Source organism: Malurus melanocephalus, unplaced genomic scaffold (genome assembly GCF_030028575.1).
Source record: "Malurus melanocephalus ecotype Western Australia unplaced genomic scaffold, MMel_1.1 scaffold_231, whole genome shotgun sequence".
Classification (NCBI taxonomy): Eukaryota; Metazoa; Chordata; class Aves; order Passeriformes; family Maluridae; genus Malurus; species Malurus melanocephalus.
The window spans coordinates 657,490-672,944 of NW_026623463.1; the positions used below are offsets into that span (position 1 = coordinate 657,490).

Genomic DNA, 15,455 nt, shown 5'->3' on the forward strand with positions numbered 1-15,455 from the left:
ATGCCGTGCTGGTTACTTGCTGTATTTCAAGGTGGGGGAGCTATATTTGATCTTGAGGGTGGAAGAGAAAACCACAGTGTGCAGGCTGGTGGCTGTTCTATTGCTAATTCATTTCCAGTTTGGGGGGAAGAATATCTGCATTCTCTCTTTATTTTATCAGGCCAGATATTAGCATGCATTATGGCTCTAGCTATTTCAGCAAGAGTTCAGTGGAAAATTTAATTCCTAGGAGAGTTGTGCATGGTTCTGAGCCATAACTAAGTCTTTTAACTCCTGTGAATCATAATAAAGAGTAATAAGTAAAAAGACACTGCTCCTTTAAATCAGTGTCACCAGTGACTCAGAATATCTATTGATTTTTTTTTCTTTATTCCTACCAGCAGTTTCAATTAAGATTCAGCAGGTCCACTCTGAGAAAACTCTGCATTAAGCACTGCCTGATACTCTTGATTAATACTCCTTTTTAAATTCTGYTTGAGAAATGAAGACTTAAAAGTAATTATATCTGTAAAATGTTAAAACATTGATCTAAAAGGCTAGTATAATACCCAGTTCYTAGCTTTTGTTACGTATTTTTGAGTGTATAGTTACTGGAATCTATAAATTTATGTATTTCATCAAATTTTTTCAGACAACAGCTATACAAATTTTAAAAGTTAATTATATTCCCCCAGACATACTACTTTGTGAATATGAGAGAATTGCAGCATGGTTTTGAAAAAAAACCCAAACAACAATGCTGTAATTTCCCTGCAAATAGTGTCTGTATCAACAAATCATCTGGACAAAATGGTTATGGGCTGTTTGTCTTTTCCCTTTGTGATGCACTAAGCAAATTTCAGTGCTTCATCCCCATGTGAGCCATGTGCTAATTTGGTGTTTATACCAGGTTTGTCAATCCTTTGATCTGTATTTGTTCATTTTTGGGAGGCTGACTCCAGATGTGCAACCGTTGTTGTTTCACATAGGATTGTGTGATAATATTCCACATGGAAGCCCGGTGGAAAGAAGGTAACCTGAAGCTTTCTTGTTCTCCTTGAAATCGTGATAACTGCAGAAAAATAAATGAGAAGGGCAGCCATTAGGGAGAAGAGCAAGATGCATGTGTAGAATAAATGCTATTAATAAAAAAGGTTTGCCTCCTGAGCCACCGTGCTTCCCATATAAATTTCCATATTGGCATGTGACAACTGCTGTAATTGTTTGCATTAAAAAGTAGTATCAGGAATGTAGTATATTTCTAGCTCTCACTACATCTGTAGAAACAAACAAAAAAAAAGGTTAACATTTTTCTGTAAGCCAGTTTTCTGAAGACTGTTTGAGATCTGTGATATCTGTTGTTATTTGGAAACCTTTGGCAAGAAAAAGTACAACACAAATATCTGTGAAATTTCAAAGGTATATTTGTTGCTGATATATTTATTACTTGCTGTGTATAGATCTTTCTGAAGTCTTCTGCCATTTCACAAACAAACCCTTTCCATTTTCACTTGGTAGGCTTCCATTCTTTTTCCTAATCAGGCAACAAGTTTTTCTTTACTTTCAAGATTGTATGCTGGAGAACTTATTAAATGTAACTTCACTGTCATCAGCCTTTGGAGGGAGGCCTCTGAGAAGTGTATTAGGTCTTACACATTTGATTTTCTACTGGTTTGGAAATTGGCAGGTTAACATAAAAGGGCTGAAATGCAGGTTAACAAAAAAGGGCTGAAATATCCTTGCATGGTGAGTGAAAAATGTAAAGAAATAAATTGCTGGTGTACTTTCGTGCAGAGAGGGATTTATTTAAGGAAGCTGCATTGAATGGGGGTTGAAATTTCCTGTATTGTAATTTTAAAATGCCAGATCAGGAACAGACCTTGAACATGAGTGGTGTCTAAAGTCCGTGACTGACAATTCATCATTGMAGAGCTAATGTTATTTGGCTGTTTACCTGAAGAAATGGAGGATATTGTAAATTTACATTGTAAAGAGTAATGAAWATAAAGCCCAGTGCAAGGAGGATTAATCATGAAGAAATGCCACTGCTGAATGCCTGGGGCTCCCTGAAAACGTGACACCATCTGATGTATTTAAATATCGTTAGGACTGTGTGCTGCAGCTGTAATGAGAAGGACTCTGGAACAAACACTGCAAATCAAGTAACTAAATCTGGTGCACATGATGTTGGTGCACCRGCCTTGGAGGGGAAGAGAGTGACAAGATTTCCCTGTCTCATGAACAGGAGCAGTATCAGTAAACAGGCTGAACGGGAAATCTTCATGTAAAGGAAAAACATAACAAAAACATGTGAGGAGAAGTGAGATGAAAAATAACTAGAATACAGGAGAGGGAGAACTGGAAAACTCCCCAAATCAAATCAATAAGAAACATGATGAACTGGGAAAAATATTTAAAAATAATCGAAGCCAAACTGTGTAAAAATTAAAGCCAAACTGTTAAAAAATTTTAAAAGTCATTGAGTCCAAAAAGAAAAAAAATTAAGCAATGGAGAAGTAGAGAAAATACAAATTTGTAGAAAAGATATTGATTTAGTTTTAACCTATGCCTCTTTGTGAAACATGAATTTAGAAGACCTTTGGTAACCAGACCAAGAAAATCTTTAAAATCATTTGATTAGATTGAAGGCCAAAAGATAAACTCCCTTGATAAGCAAAAATGTTCACTGTTCATTTGCCTTCCAATTGATTTTCCTTCAAGCTAAGAAAGAATCATGTTACATTTGGAYAGAAGTCAGCATTACTATAAAACATGTAAAATATGAAGCAATGGTTACTTAAGAGTTGTTAAAACTACAGAACAAATTACAAGTMTGCAAAGATCCAAAAGGAAACAAGTTTATGTCTATGTATGAGAAAAAACTGCCCCACCTAYTGTCCAGCAATACCAGTTTTGAAGGATGATTTGCTTTCTTTTCAGTTGCTACAACCAGAGAATTTATTTCTTAATTTAATRCTTCCTTCAAATGTAATTTATTTAGGTTGTTCAGGTGTTAAATCAGAAATATGCTGAATTTAAATTTTATCTTTTTGGGCATACATGATATCTTTACAAAAATAAATCAGTAGTCTCAAACATTTACAGTCTTTAACAAACTGTCAGTTTTATCATTTTTGTATTTTACACTAGTAAACATGCAGTTATTATTTGCATTAATGTCACCATATTAGTTTTGGTTTGGAAAGAAGCAAGCATCACTGTGCGTTTATTGAGCTGTGTTATATTGTGTTTAGCAGAAATTGACAGTTCTCCCTTCAAGATCCCTTTGGAAACAAAACAACTTCACTGATAATTGACATATTAATTGTATGTGCCTTAAAGCCATTGTGTCTGAAGGGCTGTTGTCCTGCACTTTTCTAGAGCTTGGCTTCTTGTATCTTCATTTCAAGTAGTAAATCTTGTATGCTAAATCTAAGTAAATGGAACACTCCCTCTACATCATCATACAGAAGCTTTAAATTACATAGGGATGAGGTTGACAAGATGTCCTCAACCTCTGACCTTTTCAGAGTCTTTCCCAAAGAGAAGTGAAGGTCACTTATTGTTGTCTGTGTGATAGAGACTTGATTGCACATTGATTTGAAGTTGGGTGGATTTCTTTGTCTTCATGTCTTTAAAAGTGCTCCTAAAACCATTATTTGCACTCTCTTACTGTACTGTAATGCCAAAAGAAAGGTCATGGCAATTTATATTTTTACATTTGAATATCTAAGAGAAGGTCATGGGGTCAGTAGAGGTGGATGAAAAGCATTTTCATCCCTCAGCTGAGTAAGCTGTGAGATTCTGGGTTCATTTGGGTGGCGTTTCATCTTTTTTAAGAGCAAAGGCTTTTTTTTCAACTTTAGTGTTGGGGTTTTTGCAGTAAAATTTGGGTTTAGACTTTGCTTTTACTATCTTCTCTTCACAGTTACCTGATTTTTAGCATTTCAGTATCATCTGTAGCATCTAGCATCCTAATAGTTCAGGGTACTCTGGCAAAAACAAAATAAGAAGAATAAAATAAATAAAGGAAGAATTGAATCCAGAAGAGTGCCTGTTTTGCCTTACAGTTTGTTTGCAGCTGACCTTTGATAATAGCTGTTTCATAGTTGCMGATTTTAGAATTCATTTGGAATGTGTTCTTGTCTGAACTTTTTGTTCTTGTTYTCTTTTCTTTTGTAGATTACAGATAGAAGAATCTTCTAAACCTGTAAGGTTATCACAGCAGCTGGAGAAAGCTGTAACCACGAATTATAAACCAGTGGCTAATCATCAATATAATGTAAGTAGCTTTTAGTATTTTCTCTTCTTCAGGAATAATATGGCTTAGGATGCCMGGACTTCTCTGCTGCAGTCTAGCAGCTCTTTTGCTTACAGTTGGCCACTCTCTTTGGAAATGCTCTGGTTTCTCCCTGATTTTGTCTTCTAGGGATCTTCTTGCTGTCTCAAGACCAATAGCACCCCTGGGGCTAAGGTCTGCCAGTTGTAACTGTCTTATGTTATCGGATGGAGGGCAGACCATCTTCACCAAAACCTTTTTAGTGGCTTTATTACATTCTTCCTCTAATATTTTTTTAATGTAATTTTGATATTTTGTGGATAAAGGGCAGTTCTGGTTTTGTGCTRTGAGATGTGGAAGCACTCTTTTGAGCCAAATAACTTATCATCTGCAGGAGGGTGAAGGACTTGGAAAGAATCATTAGTTTCCAGTCCTTTTTAGGAATTGACAGCAAGTAACAAAGAATAACAGCTGATAATTCTTCTCAGCTTCATACCTTCACGGTACGTATTATTGGCATCATTGACTTTGTCAATCTTACACCCACACTGCTGTTCCAGATCAGTTGATGTACATATTAACTATAATGTCCTTTACCTTAAAGATCCTCTTTGAGTAATTTGTATGTATGCATATAGAATTGCTATTACTGCTGAATATGAGGAATGTTAAGCCATTCTGAAAATGAGTCGTTGTGTTAGTCATTTAAACTTTTACACTTTTTATTAAGATTTTATTTACATAAAACAAGTGACAATATATGATGATATTTAAGCATTATTGTGAAAGTCGSTCTATTGCCACAGAAGCAGAAATAATTGTTTGTCTCTCATGGGACAGTTTTGTAGTAGTTACTGTTCAAGGTTTGATCTATACCATATATAACTATTGCAGCTGTGGAAATGACATTACACCAAAGTAATCACACTGGTGTGTCCTGCTATGCAGATGCAGTTTCATATGACTATATTGTTTTTTGTTGCTACTGGTATTCTCCTTCATTAATTCTGGAATAATCTTTGGTGATGTACAGCTTCTCTTTTTAATGGGACACTGTGCCATTTCCCTGACACCAGCATAATTACAGCAATGTCACTTCAACCTGGAGACAATCTTTGTATCTTTATTACAGCTGTAAACTGCAGTCATCATATCATTATGGAAATTTAAATGTTGTGTGAGATTGAGGGCCTATTACCAGGACATAACTGGGCCTCTTGAAAGTGATGCTGCTCTGGGTCCTAATTGTAATGTTTGTATTGGTTACGTAGCTGTCCATGGTCATGGAATTCTATCGGCAGTGTGTTTAGTTTTCATGTCTACCTTAAAGGTGTTCTGATGTGAAAAATCTCATAAGACATACTTGAATCACCTAGACCTTGCCTTGACTCTAAAGGCTCAGGCACRACTACTTTCTACAATGTCTTTATTTTCATTAAGTCTTTTATTAAGGTTCAGGTTAGATGGCTGTAAGGATATACAGCTGGGAGGCAAAGTCCCTGAACTTCTAAAGCCTCTTGSTTTAATTTTTCTACTGTTTTCAAGCAGCAATTGCTTTCTTAAAACCTGCTGCATTGCATRTAATCATATGGCTGCTCTGGGGATGGGATTATCACAAGAAAGAAAAATGTACAAACTACCATATATGCTAATACCTTCAGTCATCATCAGGGCAGTTTCTGAGGAAAGAATGAGTATCTACTAAATAAGACAGAAAGGGTTAACATTTCCTGAAGGAAAGAATGTAAAATGGGGCTTAAGTGTGACTGCTTCATGTACCTATAAATGAACATACATCAGGAAGGAGGAGGGAAATAAATCCATGTGGATGGGAAAAGCAATAGCTTTTTTGAATTCAGGGAATGGAAAAGTGATTAGGGTTTTTTTTTTGCCAGAAATTAAGTTAAACCTGCATTTTTATTACAAGAAATTCCAATTCCATTACAATATATGCTAAGATTCCCTGGGAAAGGGACCTCCATTATATTTATAAATAYTAAATGCGTTTACAAAGTTGCAAGGTTAGTGTTATTGCAGCTGGAACTTTACCTTTCTGTGACCTAATTATTTTTYATAATACAGCAGGAAAGTTCTCCAGCGGTTCTGGTTGCCCGTTCGCCCATTCAGAGGCTTCCTTCAGAGGTTTCTTTGTGGTCTGGTCTTCCCCCTGTCCTGTACTGTAGAGGTTGGTACCTCTGTTCCAGGAAACAGGAAAACTTTTAAGACTACTTTCAAGCATCTTTAGATGAAGCTTTGGATTTATTCTCACTTCTCTATCACCTTTGTATTAGCTGTCTACCGAAGCAGTTACATAAGCTCCAGAAATCGGGAGAAGTTTTCAAAGGGGACCGAAAAATACTTGTTTTACCCAACTAGATTAGATTCCATTGTTTTTAATAATGTTTGCACTGCTGTTGGTTGCACATCAAGTTTGCTGATGACACAAAGCTGGGGGGAGTGGCTGTGCAGCCCTTCAGAAGGATCTTGACAGGTTGGAGGGATGGGCAGAGAATAATTGGCTGAAGTTCATCAAAGAGAAGGGCAGGGAAGGCACCTAGAGAAGAATAACCCCAGACACCAGCACAGGATGGGGGCTGGCCTTCTGGAAAGCAGCTCTGAGGAGAAGGATCTGGGTGTCCTGGTGGACAACAAACYGTCCATGAGCCAGCAGTGTGCCCAGGTGGCCAAGAAGGCCAAATGTGTCCTCAGGTGCATTAGGAAGAGCAGTCTTGCAGGTGGCACTCTCCCACATCTCATACTTCATCCCACCTCTCACACAGCAAGGAGCCAGTCTACTGGCTACTACTCTTCACTCCTTGTACCATTTCTTTAAGTGCTTTAGGTGCAAGGATACTTCTGTTCACGTACCAGGACATGAGTAGTGCTGTAATCATAGTAATTTTCAGATTAGTTACATATATCCAACTTCTCCAATACCTCCATGACTGTGTAAACATACCCAGAGAACAAGCCAGCTTTTGTTGTGGAGTTGTGGAGTTGTAACCAACAGAGACAGATAATCCCTGAGTGACCCAGATCACGCTGCTTGGTAAAGAATTCAACTTATGTCATATTATGGTGTCATCATTTTTATTGTATTAATGGATCCTGACTGTAGTTGGGGTTTGTAGTTTCAAAGTGTGTTGACTTAAACAAGTATATCTCTGTTTCATGTATTTATGACTAGATGCAGTCTACATGCCTTAATTCTGCATAGTGAGACTGTACCAGAACAGAAGCAGAAATGGAATCCACCACAGGGCTTCCAAAGACTGCAATTAAAACCTTTTCAAGGTCAACAGAGGCTCCTAATAATTGTCTGTTGGACTTGCAGAAGATGCAAATGTTTTGATATGCTGWTGTTTATAGGAAGGCCAGTGTCACAGGTTTTTGTTCCTACTCTTGTGTCTGTGGTATAGCAGTTCTGCTGTAGATCATAGCAACCAAGATGAAGTACTGTCAAACTGGTTTGCTTGATGTTACAGTTTGCTATGTTGCAAAGCTGTTACTGTTTTGAAGATTTATTCTTTAAATGCAGTGGCAAAAGAGTTAAATAATTACACTAAACTGTGTTAGTGGATAAAAATCAACTGCATGATGGGTTTGTGTGGTGAGATTGTAGCTTTTATAATATCACATGGAGTTGGAAAAACAGGCAGGTATTTGGTTGCACATGCCCAGTTTAGATTTGAGGCAGAAGCAAGAGACTTCATGCTACAAGTTGGGGACAATTGCTCTGCATCCAGTTTAATGATGCACATCCATTTCAGAATTTGAAAGAGGTAGGTGGCTGGCTGGAGACCTGGGAGCTACAGCAAAGGTGGTAATAGTCTTTAGCCACTTTGSGACAGCCACCAAGAGACAGGCTATTTTCACTCAGAGAGTAGGAGGGAGTTAGCTGGCAAGGATACATAGGAAAAAATAAATTGTGCCATAAACCAAACCTTTCTTCTTAAAAATAAAATCTTTGGTATCCAGTAGAACTGTGCATTTTCATTTTTAGGCTTTTAATCTGAAGGTCTTCCTTTTGAGGGTCAGGTTTGTGTCATCAGAAGCAGAAGGACTCCCATACAGAATTACCCCACTTACAGCCAGACATGTGWCCCTTATTGATCACATGCATCTTTCTTCTGTACATTGTGCTGCTGTGGATTCACCCACGCACTTTGCCTGAAAGCACTTGATGATTACATGACTTAYATTACCTTCTGGATCACTTTTGTTGGTTCCAAGGAGCTGGATGGTTTTCTTTTCGAGGGTAGTATTGGGGGGTGGATGGGGTGATGTGCTGGCAGGTGTTGTGGCTGGTGCTCTGTGGGGATTGGGGTTTGTTTGGGGTATGCTGGTCTGTGCAAATCTGGCTTCTGATGATGAATCAGAGGAAGTATTTTTAGAGGCGATAAAAGTTTCTGCAAAAATATATCATCATCTTGTGAGATTATAGTGGTTAAGAAATATTTAATGTATAATTTGAGTTAGGATGATGTGTGGCAACAAGGGACCTCTGCCTGCTTAAAAGGTTTGGTTTTCTCGGACTAGAGTAACTTCATGTGTGCTACTCTGGTTTCTCCTGAAGAGAAACCATCCACATCCACAGAGTGTGTCTTTGAAGATTGGTTGTATATAGATGGAGTGATGCCTTGAATGCTGCTTCTGGAGCAAATGAGTGTCCAAGGGCTGTTGGAGCATCCTTTGGGCAGGCGCTTTTTATGATTGTGGAAGTARCCATTCTGGTCTCTGGATTTTCCTGAGCACAGCACTTTGGAGGTTGTTTGAAATTTGTCACTGTATCTCAGAAGTGGGATCAACAGAGGTGGAGTGAGAATACCATCTCAGTTTGGATTCCTGTACTATTATTAATACTTTTTCCAGGTTTGGGTACCTGTAGGCTCTGTTTCTGCTTTTTTTTTCTGGTTGAAGCAGGTATACACATCTGAAAAGCTTATTGTGCTGAGGACAAAATGCTTACTTTATGTTCATAAAAGAACATTTGAATGCTGAAAAGAAAATTTTCCAGATGAAAAACACTGAGTCATTGAACAGTGTTTTATCAAATAGAAGAGGCTTTTTTGTAGCTTAATGTTCACCACTGAGAATTATACAGCATTACATATGAGTGTCTTTAAAACATGTTTTGTAACAGATTGAATATGAGAAGAAGAAGAAAGAAGATGGAAAACGAGCTCGAGCTGATAAACAGCAAGTGTTGGACATGCTTTTTTCAGCCTTTGAGAAACATCAGTATTACAACATTAAAGACCTGGTGGACATAACCAAACAGCCTGTGGTATGTACTGGAAGTCTTGTAAATATAACCATTTTCAGTAGTTACTATTGTGTGTATTATACATGTTCCCAAAAAAGTTTAATATATATTATATGCCTTAGAAACTCCTCTCTACATAGGTTTTACAACAAACTTAAATCACCAAGTTTTAAGTTCAGCATTGTAGGACAGTGTATGATACCAGGTGTTGCAGTGACTGTGCTTGCTATTGACAGAGATGGTTTAAATCACCTAAATGGTCTGTTTCTTGTTTAGGTTTGCTTTAATACTAGGAACCAAATTCTGTAATGCTCTCATGTCTCCCATGCTACTYCTGTCCTCACTGAAGCCTAGTTCTCCTGGCAGTAGAGCATTTGTGTGTGTGGTCAGCCCTTCCCTCAGCTTCTGAACTTTATTTTGTCACARCAACAGGGGTTGCTCTTTTCCTGTGAGTCTAGAAAACTGTATTTCATGGAATTAGTATTAAATGCTGCCATTATCCATGTTAGGAGCTCAGGCATCATGTCAATTCCTCCAAAATCACTGGATTCCCTGTACAAACAGGATCATTTTTAGGTTAAGAATTCAGGTAATTGATATTTAGGATTTATTTGCACATTTCTTTTAAACAGTGTTTTKATATACAAACAAGAAAAGCACCAAGACATCTATTTATGTGATGGTTTTATCTTGCAGTGTCTGTCAGCCTCTTCATGTATGAGCCATAATTTCCTATTTCTTTCCCTTCTTTCCCTGTTCAACCTTTCCTTGAGCTGACCAGGCAAGAGTGGGAGGGAGACATGTGAATGACCACATTTGGTGTTTTTGATGTTTTTCACTGCCAACTTCAATATCTATCCTCAACCCAGCTGCAGATTTCAGAAGACTTACGGAGACTTAATTTAGTCTAAATGGAGCAACATTGTCACAAGGTGTTAGAGCTAAGGCAGCAGGAAGAATAGTAACAGTTGGATAATGGAAAAAATATGCTGTAAAAAAAGGGGAAAAATTAAGATGCCTAGTAGTTTCGCTCACTTCACATTTAGACTGAAGTATATCYGTGACAGCATTTGTATAAGTGAACAATCTGTTTGGTCAGAAGCTGCATAAAGATGTTGTCCAATTCAAATCCATGTAGGTTCACTGTGTTCTAGYGCCTTGAAAGAAACGAGTTAACATWTCCATGTCTTCTGTTCATTTATCTCATGAGTCAGCTCCTTACCTCTGTGTCAAAGAAGGTGTGTCAGTCATGGGAGCTAAGCAGGATGAAGGAATAGGGGGAACATGTGGAGGAAGTGGCAAGAAAATTTTAAGTGGCTTTTTTTGGTAAGAGAAGTGTGGCAGTCTCTGTCTCGATCACTTTGAATGCAAGTCGGTACGGATTTATCTCATCTACCATGACATCAGCTTGTGGTAGTCACTCACAACTCCCACTTAAGCCACTGGGGAACTTGAAGTTAGAAACAAATTATTTTCTTATGTAATGGGAAATGTAAATAGTAAATTAAACCCTTGCTACAGAATATGTTGCATGTTACACAAGAAATTGCTGCCATCTTTATTTGTGTCATGAAACCATAAAGCAAGTCTTTTCTGAATGTAAATTGCTGCTGTATTAGGGAAACCTGCGTTTATTTGTTTCTCATTTTAATGCAGAATAACAATTTGCAGTAGTAGGCAAACCTGTTGCCACCTACCTACCCAGATKTAAGTATAGAGTGCTCCCTGGAAATATTGCAGTAATAAATAAAGTATTCTAGACTTGGGCTTCATGGCTGAAAACATAATACAACTGTCCACGTGCAATCAGATATTGGTAAAGAATAGAACCAGTATGGAACCAGTGGTCTGAGATGAAATGTATTTTTAAAAATTTGCGTAGATAGTTTGCAATTTTTCTTCTATTTTAGCTTTAAGTAATGGTTATCATAAATCCAGTGGGGTTTGTTTACCCCTCAGAGTTTYAGAAGGATTTTCAGAGCTTGGAACTTAACTCCTCAGAAATTTTTATTGCATGATTCCATTGTAACATTTCACTTTTTATGGAAAAAATCATGAGGGAAGGTGGAACACACAGAGGATGCTTTAAATATACAAACAGATAAGCTACAGATGAGCTTCTGTGCTAGATTGTATGTACTTAAACATCCTGGAAACCTTTCTGAAAAAAAATTGTGAACATCTGATTAGCAATCATCAGGCTTCCAAGTTCAGTATTTGGCATCACTGGGAGTAGTGCGGGGGTTTCTCTCCATGGTATGGTTTCAGAGCACTATGTTTCAAGATACATAGGCCAGCCTGGTGCAGTAGAGACCCAGGTGGGGAGTCCTGGTTTCTAGAAGGAGAATTGATCCTGCAGGAAAAATCRTAACATCCCCTGAACTCTTTGAGCCACTTGCTCTCAGGTACGCTACAGCATAGTAAGATTATACATGATTCATAATTGTCAAAAAACCCYAGCAGTTCAGTGCTTCTGTGTTTTGGGGTTAATGCCTGAGCTGCCTTCCCTAACACCTCTACTGCCTAGTTGCCCTCTGCAGCAGAGATGGGAAATAGGAGTATGTTGCAAATCCTCAGCTGCTGCAGTTCACAGTTCCAGTCTGAAGTGCCCTTATCTGTGGCACAGACCTTACCTTGCTGTTGAATTTGGGTTGTTTTTGTTATGTTTCATTAGGCTCTTGAAAGTTTTGTCCCAAGAGAAGMAGAACTGCCTGGGTAATTAGATCTGAAAAGTACTTGAAATTTAAAATAATCTTCTTGTAGCTGGGTTGGCAGGTTTGGGTGGGTGCTGTGGAAAGTTCARCCACAGCGGTTTTGCTCTGCCTGAGCCCAGGAGCAGAATCATGCCTTGGGTCCTGGCTTCCAAGTACAGACTGGATCTGCCGGCCCAGAACTGCACATGGACGTACCACATGGTACTAAGTGCAATTTTGAGGGATTTTTTCCAATTCTCGGTTCATGCGGTTTAGAGCAGAATAGGTGTTTCTCCCACCCACTCTGCCATGCTTTGGAATGTCTGTCGGTGACACTGCCTCCTGTGCTTGCTCAGGGATTGTATCCAGGCAGTGGATATGCAGATGTGCACAGCTGCACACACGCACGCAGAAAGGGCTTTCTCACCTGCTCCCAGCACCTTTTACACAGTGCGTGGTGCATCGGGAGTGYGTGTCCCGGGTACCTGACTGGAATAATGTGGGCGCCGCTGCAAGAGCCGAGGTGTGTGGAGGGGATGTCGGCGATCTCCTGCTGCCACCTGCTGGGGTTTGCATCCAGCGCCCCCAAGGCTGAGGCGCCATCCCTGCACAGTAAACTCTCTGCTCCTGTGCCCAGCTGCTCTGYTCAAAGGGAACACCCTAAAAAGACCCCAAGAAACTGGTTCATATACACATCTGTGATGGTCATCTTTCTTCCTTGTTTTATTGCTGTGCAGTTTTGATATATACCTGGAAAGGGAGAGTAAGGATAAATTTCTCTAAAAGAGACTGTTTTTACTGACTGAGAACATATTTTTTATTTACGTATTTCCTAGCTTGTCCGTTTAGGAAAGGGGGAAGAGTGTAAGGAACAGACCTTAGGCAATCAGCTTTTCTTATTTTCCTATGTCTTTGACACGTATTAGCTGGTTTTAATGTCTTGGAGTATGTTGATATTTGCCCTTAGTGGAACTGTAGATGCAGAAAATACAAGTGTTCCAACAACTCCAGTTCAATCTAAGCACTCCAACAGGATTAAATTGCTCAAGTGAAAGCAATTATGAATTTAATGTGGGGATTCTTAAACTGTGGTCTGCGGTTGCCATGACAATGGACTCATATCAGTGCCAATTAATAATTTAACAAACAAGCAGGCTCTTGTGACTCTTAAGAAAATTASTGGTATTTATTATAAAGAGTGAGGGAGGGCAATATCAGTGTTTTTTTCTTTCTCTGCCAAGCCTAAATATTTCAATGTATTAGAAAATACTCAGATGTCTACTCAGTTCTCCTCCTCAGTTCTCCTTTTATTAAGCATAATAAAATGCTTAAATCTTTTTAAAATGGCATGAAAACCAACAGCTTGAGGCTTTGACAAAGTCTGAATAAGGCAAGGGGTTTCAAGATAATCCCAGCCCAAGCAAGAAGAAAGGTCAAGAGCTTTTAGTTCAGTTGGAGGAATTCCAGCAGGAAAAAGATGTGTGAGATAATACTTCCCAAGAGATGCTGGTAACTTCATTTCAGCAGCCCCTGGAGCATCCAACTCGCAGTACTTGCCTCTCAGAGGGAATTGGAGGGGGACATYGCCACTGGGGCTCAGGTGCTCCCTGCTGCATCCCTGGGGCTTGGCCTAATCCCTGCTGGTGGCTGCCATTTATGTCTATCCCAGAATCCTTCCCACATCAGTTAGTGCCCATCAGCCAGCCTGGGGTCCTGCCACTTAGGATCTGAGTCCATGTGATTGGCCAAGTGTGTGGGAACTGTTGCTATTGCCTGCCTGTTTCATTGGAATTTTTGTTTCCTTTCAGATATACCTGAAAGAAATTTTGAGAGAAATAGGCATCTACAATGTGAAGGGGACCCACAAAAACACATGGGAGCTGAAGCCAGAATACAGACATTACCAAGGAGAAGAAAAGAGTGATTAACAAAATCATTTATGAAGTAAGAGAGATTGCACTGAGGGAACTGTGGTGTTTACAGACAGGACGGAGCACAGTGCAATTCTGCGAGGATAAATTAAAGCAGCTGGTACTTYGTAATTTTCTGTAGCTTTTTTCCCCAAGGAATATTTCTTGTATGTTTCTATATATGCTTTGTCTTTTAACAGGAAAAGTTTATAGAATAAACTTGTACTAGATTTAGCTTATTAGAAATCTTTTGAGTTCTCTTTTTTTCTTGTAGCTTTGTGGCTTTTCCAAGCTTTGATAACTTTGACATAAAATGTGTCTTAGAGGAACCCATAACTTTTGTGGTTTTGCATTCCAGTATAACCAGGTTAATACCCTCAGTTCTGGGATCTCTCAGGGCTTCATCTGGAAGCCTGCAAAGGTGCACCCTTTGTGCAGTGTTTGAGTGGAATGGACATGATGCTCCTCTTGGGATCAGGCTATAAGGAAAACAGCCACAACCATGGTGCTCATCACAATTCTTAGACCCTCTGGGAACAAACCAATGCAGTTAAAAACCCCTAAAGTCAGTGGGAAGATGTCAGTCCCCTCCATGTAATTATTGAGAAGAAAATGAAATGTCTGTTAGGTACAGCAAAAAATAGTTTTGTTTTGTTTTTATGCTGATACCTATGTTTTGTTAAGCATAACAATAAAAACATTATTTTAATTTGTACCACACAGTGCTCTACATCATTGACTGAACATGTTGTGATTTAGGTGGCATAGGTCTGAAGGGTTTTTTCAAAGCATGTTTTTATTGCTTACTGTGCCACTGGGTTCTACTGTGGTTTGGGAAAGATTGCTAAATGTATCTGTGTCTCTCTTCCTGTTTCTAAAATGCACACTGCAAGGGTTATCCCTTCAACATCCTTTTTGGGAGGGAGCAGGGAGGGGACTATTTAATTATATTCACAAAACTTTTATATTAAAGAAAGAGCAAAGAACACAGAGAGGGAAAACCTCATTAGTATACCTGTAAACGAAGCAGGTGAGGTTTGATAGCTCAACTTTCACATTCCCTCATGTCCTTCAGATATGTGCATCATTTCTGTTCACGCTAATGAAACAAGAGGTCTGTGTGAGAAGCAAATATTGCATTATTGGTCCATTGACAGCAATGAAAGGCTCAGGGGGCAGTCAGATGTTTTYGGAGATTTGTAAAACAGCTTTTACATATAAGTCACACTATTTTGCTCAATTTATTCTTTTCTAGAATTGTTTGTGGAGGTATCTCTCTACAGGTACACTTTGGGGCAGTGCTCAGCATCCTGTGGAATGCAGCGTTC

General features: G+C 38.9%; 1 protein-coding gene across 1 annotated transcript in view; it reads left to right on the forward strand.

The window, feature by feature from the left end:
- The window catches only part of GTF2F2 (general transcription factor IIF subunit 2), an 81,098-nt gene extending 66,256 nt beyond the window's left edge, over positions 1-14,842 (forward strand). Inside the window, exons 7-9 of the mRNA XM_057374699.1 lie at positions 4,162-4,261; positions 9,402-9,545; positions 14,026-14,842. Of these exons, the coding sequence (XP_057230682.1) occupies positions 4,162-4,261; positions 9,402-9,545; positions 14,026-14,145 (364 nt within the window). The 3' untranslated portion in view covers positions 14,146-14,842. The remainder of the gene's footprint in view (positions 1-4,161; positions 4,262-9,401; positions 9,546-14,025) is intronic.
- The last annotated feature ends 613 nt before the right edge of the window (positions 14,843-15,455 follow it).